The sequence below is a fragment of the Micromys minutus genome (genome assembly GCF_963924665.1).
Source record: "Micromys minutus genome assembly, chromosome: 18".
NCBI lineage: Eukaryota > Metazoa > Chordata > Mammalia > Rodentia > Muridae > Micromys > Micromys minutus.
Window position 1 is genome coordinate 31,773,057 of NC_137953.1, and position 9,841 is coordinate 31,782,897.

Consider the following 9,841-nt stretch of genomic DNA (forward strand, 5'->3'; position numbering starts at 1 on the left):
ACAACAATGAACCAAACACCACAACAAAACATCAACATGAAGTGGAAACTTCAGGGTTCTTTGGAGATTCAGTTGTGTTAGAAGGTGTTTTACTAGGGCAAACACATGAAGGAGTGCTTTCCTGAAGTGGACACAGTGAAAGACAAATGCAAACTCATGAAGAAATGTTTCACTAGAGCAGACATAGAAGAATTTTCTACTAAAGCAAACACATGAAAGGACACATGGTGGATTCTTTGTTAACAACGCGAATGTATTGGTCTGCCTTAAATTGTGTAATTGAGTTGCATTTGTCAGGACTCCACACAAAGAAAGAAACACACCAAAAACTTCCGGTGGTGTGCTGCAGTTTCTTGCCACTTCTGTGGACGCAGGCTGATAGAGTGATGTCAGCCGAGATGGACACACACGCTGAGGCAAGACCTGTGGAGGACACGTGAGGTTTGCAGGGTATAATAGGGTGCAAGGGACAGTGACAGAGGCCGAGCTTGGTTTGCACAAAGAGCTAAACTGTGCAATGCTTGTTGCTCTCCAGTCTTCCCTGAACTTTGCTTCCCTGAAAGAGGCACAGTGGAGAACTTCTCCTGGAGTCCCTTCGGGTCCCTCCTGCTGACTCATGCTTTGTGCCATCCTGACTCTGCCTAACTGGACTGCTGGTGTGCCTGTGAAGTGTTTTCGAGTGGGTCGAGCTGCTGCTGCTAACCTGTGAACTAAACTGCCGATTTCCAGTTATTAAAAATTGGATTTGAAAACATTAACACCAACAAAAACAATTCCAGGTTTAAGTTGGGTCTTTGTGCTTCAAATAATTCAGTTCAATTTTAGTTAATTCCAATTATAGTCAAATTGGTAGCCAAAAAAATCACCAACACAGAACTCATGTAGATTGTCCTGAAGCTGTATTTTAATGTTAATTCCACTTCACCAAGAATGGCTGCCTAGTTACGTGACTCCAACTGAACCTTTCCATTTTAATTAGTAAAATAAAGGAAAGTCAGTGAGTGACTGGGCTGGGTGAGGGAGGTGGAGGGCTGAGAGGTCTGAGGAGGTCAGAGGACGGAGGGTGAAGGTCATTGCAACATGGAGTTTCCCAAGGACCAGCTAGACCCATGTGATATTAATTGGCATTAAATAGCTATGAACATTAAGGATTTTATAGGTCTAGTATCTCATATAGAAGGGCAGTTTGTATCTTTGTCTATTTGATATAATCTTGTTGTGTAGAGGGTTTGTGGATTGAGAGTTGAACATATAAACCTGTATGAAAAGCTATCATGCTGTAGACTTGTATTTATGTGGGATTTTGGGGTACAGAAACACCCCGGGGATAAAGGCGGAGAACAGGTGGTAGAAAAGGGGAAGGGAGTTTCGCAGACAAGTTGGGCCGTGTTGGTAGCTCAGACTGGGCTCCAGAGCTGCATGGGGCTCCATATCAGGGTTGGGCCTGAGGAGTGAGACCTCAGGGATGGTTAAGAGATAAAACATTATTATTTTTTTAAAGATTTATATATTTATTGTGTATAAAGTCCTGCCTGCATGTACACTTGCATACCAGAATTGGGCATCAAATCCCATTACAGATGATTGTGAACCACCATGTGGTTTCTGGGCATTGAACTCAGGACCTCTGGAAGAGCAGCCAGTGCTCTTAACTGCGGAGCCATCTCTCCAGCCCCATTTTTTATTTTTTAATAAAAATAAATAAATAAAAATTTTATGCAACCTATCAAAACTATAGAATCTACAGTAATACACAGTGGCTGTTATAGCATTCATGACCCCCCTAGGAAAAGACCATCTACTCAATCCAATTTTAATTATAAGGTTTATTGATTATCTGCTAGCAGGTCTATCTCTGAGCCAAATTTGAGATTGCCTTGAAGGAGGAGGGAAAAAAAAACACAGAAAGACCTTTAATATCTATGAAAGCAAGAAAAAAAAAACCTGATGTGTTCTACCAAATTAAGTGGTTAAGGCAACTCAGAACAGACTTTAGTTATCGGTGTAAGCAACAAGCAGATAGTCACAGCTGTACATTTTTGGGTGGGGGTCACTGATTCAGGATTACTGGGAATTTTGTAAGGGTTCATAATTCATCAAAGAATGATATCCCGGACTCAAGTAGTGTGGAAAAGCAAAGAGCAGCTTATTTTGCAGAAGTCCAATATGTGTGTGGGGAGGAGGGGGTGTCTATTACTTACCAAAATGGAGACACCCAGGTGAGCTCATACGGCCAATTTAAAACACTTTAGGGAATTTCAGGGAGAGGTAGAGAACTCCTTTATATTGATTGGTTGGCTTGATCTCTAGGAGAATGAGAGTTGTTGGGATTTCTAGGGTTCTGGGGATGGGGTGCAGCTGGAAACTGTTGCCCTGGCCTTAGGCCAGGTGACAGGTCAACTTATGACCTCAGGGCAGTTTCTGGTTGGCTGCCTCTGGCCTGTGGTTTCTTTTCCTGTAACTGACTTACCTAGATTTGCCCAGTTCTGGGAAACAGAGATCTAGGCCTCATCTCCTGAACTGCTGATGGCAGGGAATGCAGGGGGCAACAAAGTTACCAGGATGTTGGCAGTGGAAGCTTAGGTGTGCATCCTTGTAGCTTTCTCAGCTAACCTGTTCCCTTGGGCTATTTCTGTTATCCCTTTCTGATGAATATGGCCACTTTGAGAGGAAGCCATTACTAATGCTTCCAGTAAAGCAAGTATTTCTCCCTTATTTTTGATTATTTTTATCCGTCAGCAGTCAGCAATCCCCTCTCTTGGTATATGGACCCATGTACATGAGCTGTAGCAAAGGCACATCTGCTGTCAATGTAGATGTTAACTATGGCCCGTTGTGCCAGTTTTAAAGCCTGGGTTGGAGCCTTTTAGTTCAGTTTTATGGACTGAAACTTCTGGCAGCAAAACATTTGCCCAAATAACAGAGTTCAAGCCCCCTACCACCTCCTCTGCAGACCCGATTCCATTCTGGATGACGTGTCCCCACCTCCAGAACAATAGACCCATCTAAGGGTGGGTCAGGTAGCAGGGTGGATGAGTTTAGGGCAAATGATGGGTTATATCTTATGCAAGGGGGATTTAAAAGTATAGCCTGAAAGTGCACCAGTGTGGTGGTGGAAAACCACTGGCTGGTGGATTCTTGAGGGTCTTCTCAATAGCATGAGGGGTGGTGATAAGTTCCTACCCCATGGTTATTTTGTCAGTGTCCTTGACTAGCAGAGGCAACCTGACAATCCTTGGGCCACCAGGTCCAGCCTCTTAGACAAATAAGCCACAGGTCTCTTTCATGATCCTAAAGTTTGGGTAAGCACTCCCTTTGCTAGTCCCTTTCTCATCCACATACAGGTGGAAAGGTTTGTGAATGTCTAGGAGGACCAGAGACAGCACCTCCAATAAGGCTTTTCTTAAAGTCTTAAAAGCCATGTCTGTCTCAGGGTCCATTCTATTTTATCTTCTTTGACCCTTATGGCCTCATATAGTGGTTTGACTATCTCAGTGAACCCTGGCACTGAGAGTCTACAAAACCTGGCAGATCCCAGAAATTCCCATATTTGCTTTCAGGTTTATGGAACTGGGATGCTAAGGATGGTTTGCTTCCAGGCATCCAACAGTATGTTTTGGCCCCTGTAACTTTAATTTATTTCAAGTGACTATTCTTAATGATGGTTCTTAAATGCTTTAACCTTTCTTGTAGCCTACCACCCACCAGAGGTAGTGGAAAAGAAAGGATATGAGGGAAGTGGATCTGTATAGAAAGGTTCTTTGTAACAACTCTTGCTGTATTGTCTGGAAATATGTAGTTTAGTTCACAGGTTAGCAGAGGCAGCTCAGTCTACTCACAAACACTTTACGGATACACCAACAGTCCAGTTTGGTAAAGCCAAGATAACAAACAGGAATCAACAATGGTGGCACAACCTAACAGAGACAGCCAGGCCTCAGCCATGGCTCAAGTCAACAGGAGTGACCAAGAGAAATGCCAAGAGGAAAGTTCTTGGCTGTGTGTCTCTTAGCAAAGCAAAGATCAGCAAAGACACGAGACCTTACACAGCTAGCTCTAAAAACAAGCCTAGGTCCTTCTCCATTACTGTCCATCGGGTCCTATTTATACACTTCAAACCTCGTGTGTCCTGCATGGGATTTGCCTCAACACATGTCTTGCCTCAGCATATGTGTCTGTCTCAGCTGACATCACTCAGCCAATCAGCTCAAGTCCATGGAAGCTACAAGGAACCAGTGTTTCCTGTAGCAGAGAATCCTGACTCCTGTGTCTGCTTCAGGAAAATATTCATTCATGAATCTGACTTAGTCTTTCACCTGTGCCCACTTCAGGAAAACACTCCTTCATGTGTTTGCCCCAGCAAGACACCTTCCAACACAATTAACTGACTTTCCAAAGAATCCTTAAGTTTCTACTTCAGGCTCCCCTTGAGTATATACCCCAGATAGGTTACAACATTAGGCCTTCTTAGAAGACATTCCATAGCCAAGTTGATTCAGCTCCTGTAGCAGGTCTCATATGGCCTCCTGGAATGTCTCCAGGTCAGGGGCTGTAGTCAGGATGTCATCTACATACTGGAGCACAATTATCTGGGGGTGGGTCAACCAGTACTCAGCCAAGTCCTCAAGTAGTGCCTTCTAAAAGATGGTGGGTGAGTTCTTGAATCCTTGAGGCAGGCATGTCCAGGTCAGTTTTCTGATGAAGCCTCTCTCCAACTTTTGACATCTCAAGGCAAATAGAGGCTGTTTTTGCATACCGGAGGTAGGCCAAAGAAAACATCCCTCAAGTCAAGCAGAGTATACTTTCTGTGCTTGGGAGGGAAGCTACTCAGCAGGCTTGGGACTATGAGATAAAACTTATTTACCTCCTTTAAATCCTGCACAGACTGATAGTAGTTGGAATAGGGCTTCTTGAAAAGAAGGATGGGAGTATTCTATGTTGATTGGCAAGGAATCTGAATCCCCACTTTCCAGAGCTGGTTAAAGTGAGGATTGATTCCTGTTCTGGTTTTTCTGGCCATTGGGTACTGCCTAATTCAGGCTGGGGTAGGCCCAACCTTTAATTGGACTAGAACCAGGGCCTGATGATGAGCAAATCGCATTGGATTTTTTTCTGCCCAGACCTCCGGGACTTCTGCCAGAAATCTCTGAAGTAACAGGCTTGGATATGAGGCTGGTTGAGGAACAATTTGTATTCTTCTAGGGCCAAGATCAGAACATGATTGGGGCCATTCTTATCTAGTGCTTCTACTCCCCCTGGGACAAAATGGTCTCTTCCCCATCATGGAATATGGGAATCCTGGGATGACCATAAATGAGTTACCAGTCACACTCCAAAGTCCACCTTTCTTTGTGTAAGTCCATTGTCTTAGTCAGGGTTTGTTTTCCTGCACAAAACATTATGACCAAGAAGCATGTTAGTGAGGAAAGGATTTATTCAGCTTACACTTACATATCACTGTTCATTACCAAAAGAAGTTAGGACTGGAACCCAAGCAGGTCAGGGAGCAGGCCATGGAAGGATGCCACTTACTGGCTTGCTTCCCATGACTTGCTCAGCTTGCTTTCTTGTAGAACCCAGGTCTTCCAACCGAGGGAGGGCATCACCCACAATGGGCTGGGCCCTTCCCCCTTGATCACTAGTTGAGAAAATGCCTTACAGCTGGATCTCATGGAGGCATTTTCTCAACTGAGGCTCCTTTCTCTGTGATAACTCCAGCTTGTGTCAAGTTGACACAAACCAGCCAGTACACCCATGGACAGGGCTTAGTGCCAGTTGCCCCTTGCACCCATGTTTTTTGATTTTACAGTGGCCCTAGCTATTGTTTCAAATCAGAATATTGATCCCCCATATCCACCAGAAAGTCTATGGGCTTCTGACCAAGCCAGCTCAGTAAGTCAACGGGTTTTCCAGGGCTAAAGGCAGGGGAGGGCAGTTTCTAGGATTAAAAGGATAAAGACAATCAGATGGCACTGTAGCATGCCCCCAGACAGTTTTGAGGCTAAGGCAGGTTTTTTTATTCCCAGTCTATTTCATACTATTTTAATTACATACAGATAATAAGGTCAGTTCTAGGTTAAGGAACAGACAAGGCACTAAACACAAATAGTCAAGGAACAAGCAGGGCAATAAACAAAGTCTCATGATCACTGTTTCTAGGGGCTTATCAAGATGACCAAGATATCTGAGCCTACTTCCCGGTCCTGGCCCAAAGTCAAATTCTTGCCTGAAGCCTACTTCCTTGTCCTGACCCAATGTCAAATTCCTGCCAGGTTTCTAGAGGCGGCCCCAAAAGCTCTCCACGAGCTTCCCCTCCAACTTTATGGTTTCCCAGAGCTCATGGAGTGGGGGTTGAGTCCTGACACCCTCAGTCATCTAGTTCTAATTCCACAACCTTTGGGCCCCTCTCTGATTTTTTTTTTTTAGAATACTTGTCTTAGGTCACTCATTCTTCCAAATGCTGTTTCCTTGCAATAGGCACATTGGTCCTTCTCTAATGGAGGACAAATTTTCCTTCCATGGCTGGCTTACTTTTGTCCCCCACCTTTTTTTTTGAGACAGATGTTATTTTTTCAGAAAAATGAATTCTCAGATGTTCAAATGATGCACCCAAGTGAAGGAAAAACTGCTGGTTCACAAGGCTCTTCCTTAAACTTAGATGGACAATTAGAAATCCTTCCAGTTCCCAGTAGGTATGGAATTCAGGGCTGACATGTCACAGGCTCACTTTTTTATGCTGAAGTCAGCGGCTGATGACAATCACTCCCATGAAGCCATCCGAAGGACAGCTGCCTACTGAGAAAGCTGGTGACTCTGCACTGGATCCATCCACCCGGGCTTAGCCCCTGCTGTTCAGGATGTGGGTTCCTGAAAGCTTCTTCAGCATTTAACTAACTCTCTTTTAGTTGAAGGTGCTGGGACTGTTTCTCCACACAGGAACCAATCTTCGTCATAAATCACTTTTATAATGAGTGAGCAGTTAGGACACGTTGCCACATCTTCTCCATTTCCCAAATCTTCCTTGGTGATGGAGAAGTTATCCCCACATGGGCAGGGGTAGAAAATGTCTCTGAGTCTTCGTCCTATTGAAAGTCTTTGCTTCCACCTCATCATGAAACACCGCCATGGTCACCCAGGTGGTACCTCAGCAGTTCGCCTAGCTGTGCCCAGGCAGTGTAGGCGTGGGCTTTGCGGCCCACCCTGGAGCAGGAACAGTCACTTCACCTTTGTCCCTTCTAAGAGCTAGGTTTTTCAGCTCTCTCTCATCAGGACTGCCTCTGCTCCAGGCATCAGCTAGCACTTCCACAATTCCTCTGGTCAGTCAGTCGACCCTCAGGGGTCTACTGGTTGGAGAAAACCTCAGCTATGGCTACTGACTCAGTCAGTTGTTTACTCACAAAACCATCCAGGCACTGAAGCTTCCAATGGGTGTCAGTGGCAACTTGGTTAACAAAAGCCACATTCACAGCTGACTGGTGTTCCAGGCTTCTGGGTCAAAAGTAACGTAGGTCCTTAGGCTTCACAAACTCTAAATATTCTCTGGAGTTCTCATTCTTTCCCTCCTTTATCTCGCTTGCCTTAGATAAGCCTGGCCATCTGGTGGCCTCTTGGAGGTCGCCTAACAGAATTTGGTGGTAGAACCAGAGCCTCTCCCTACCTTCAGCAGTGTTAAAATCTCAATTGGGTCAAGTCAAATAGAAGGCTGCATTGATATCAGCCTGGACTTGGGTGGACAGCCAATTTGCTCCCAGAACCAATTTCCAGGTAGCTCCCACGATCCTCTCTCTTTCTCTCTCTCTCTCTCTCTCTCTCTCTCTCTCTCTCTCTCTGTCCTCTGTCATTAAGAAGACCTGGAGCAGTTGCTGACAGTCACCCGATGTGGGCTGATGAGTCAGCAAGATTGAATCCAGAGATCTTGGAGAACTGATGGTCTTTCTAAAAGTATGGGGTTCTGCAACTTCTAATTGTAAAGATTATTACTGGCAAATGGTACACATGTCATGAAATGTCTCCCTGAACAACTTGGGGGTCCCATATCCTGGAGGGGCAAGTCCATAGTAGAGTCAATCCTAGTGTGAGGTGGACTCCAAGTGGAGTCAGGAAAGTCATGGGAATCAAAGCTGCTCCTCCCTCTGCCTGAACTGGCTGGGCAGGGGCAGAGGACGTGAGGAAGACAGAGATGCTCCTAGGGAACAGAAAGAGGGAGCAAGGCACGGTGCTGAGGACAACCCTCCTTTAGATGAAAGGGCAGGGAGTGGTGAAGCTGGTGGCAAAAAAAAAAAAGTTTCATCCAGAAAGGTGACTTCTCAACCAGGTATTGCCACATGGTGAAAGCACTTGGCTCATAGACTACAGCCATGTAAATAATGGGTTTGGAAGGTCCCCTCCTCAGGCCATCCTATTTTATAGGTGGGCCATTTGTTCTTGCAAAAGATGGTTAGTTTGCTGGGATGAACAGCTAGACCTGAATCTTCTGCAATTCTGCCAAAGTCCTTAAAATGCTTCAGAACTGAGTCCAACTGTGTGCTCTGAGCCTCTCCCATCCTAAGAATCAAAGAAAAAATTGTACAAGGACAAAAAGCACAGAGTACAGGCAGATAGACACAAAAGGATGTTCCTGAGTAAGCAAAAGCAAAACAATAGGGCTGTTTCAGACAGCCTTCCTCCCTGTGCATGGGAGGCCCAAAGACTCGTAGCTGGTTCTAAATCAGATGATGACATCTAGCAAGTTCTCCTGCTTCTGGTTGGTGTCAGGAGTAACCTCAGTTGTCCCTGGCCAGGTAACAAAATAGAAGTCTGCTTTGTCCTCTTCAGCCTCCAGGTTAATCCTGAAACAAACACAGAGACAGACAAGGTGAGAGACAAATGGCACCCAAACTCACTGATCAGAAAAACAGTCTACTGTTTGGGGGCAGGGGGGCTGTAAGGAAAAGATGACGGGGCACCAATGTAAGGAAAAGATGATGGGGCACCAATGAAAGGAAAAGTCACTGAAAGGAAAAGTCACGGGGCACCAATGTTGTGAAAAGATGACATCCTGGGTTTCAGCACCAATGTTAGGGGAAGGATGAAGAGAGTGGGGGGCATATGGCCCATGGAGGTGCAGCAAGGCCTGAGGGTAAGGGGGATGCCTCTGAGGGGCCCATGTTGGGAATCCCTTCCCCCTGAGGGACCAGCCACACAATGGTATAGTACAGAATAGAGTTTATTCAGGTCATGGGAGAGTTAAAAGGGTGGTAGAAGCAGAGAAAGAAACGGGGGAGGGGGATAGAGGAGTAGAGGCCGGCCATGAGCACGTGGAGAGAGGGGGGAAGGGAAGGGAAGAGGAGGGGTAGGGGTGGGAGAGCAAGGCTGCAGAAGCACAAGAGCAAGAGAGAGAGGAGGGGTCAAGCAGCTCCTTTTATAGTGTCAGGTCACTGGGGCGGAGCATACCTGGCTACTGCTGGGTAATTGAGGGGTGGAGTATACCTGGCTGTTGCTAGGTAACTGAGGGGTGGGGTTTACAGAATCCCAACAGGGGCTCCAGTGAATTCCAGATGAGTCCCCAAATAAAATAGTTGGTGAGTCACTGAAGAATGATAACCCAGACTCAAATAGTATGCACAAGCAAAAAACATTTTATTCTACAAAAGTCTAGCATACAGGGATCTACTATTTACCAAGATGGCGATGCCCAAGTGAGCTCAACAGCCGAATTAAAGCACATTAGGGAATTCCAGGGAGGGATAGGTGACCTTTATCTTGATGGGAGGCTCAATCTCTCTTGTCATGTGGGCTCTTTGGAATTGGCTAGGGCTCTGAGGACATTCCAGAATGTTGTTGGAGATGGGGCTGGGAACTG

At 45.6% G+C, this 9,841-nt stretch overlaps 1 protein-coding gene across 1 annotated transcript; it reads right to left on the reverse strand.

The window, feature by feature from the left end:
* Nucleotides 1-6,879: 6,879 nt before the first annotated feature.
* LOC308432112 (diphthamide biosynthesis protein 3-like) lies at nucleotides 6,880-7,126 on the reverse strand (the record flags this gene model as incomplete). Its single annotated transcript, XM_080931831.1, is given in 3 exon segments — nucleotides 6,880-7,064; nucleotides 7,067-7,084; nucleotides 7,087-7,126. Coding segments are annotated over 3 exon segments (243 nt in total).
* Nucleotides 7,127-9,841: the final 2,715 nt, after the last annotated feature.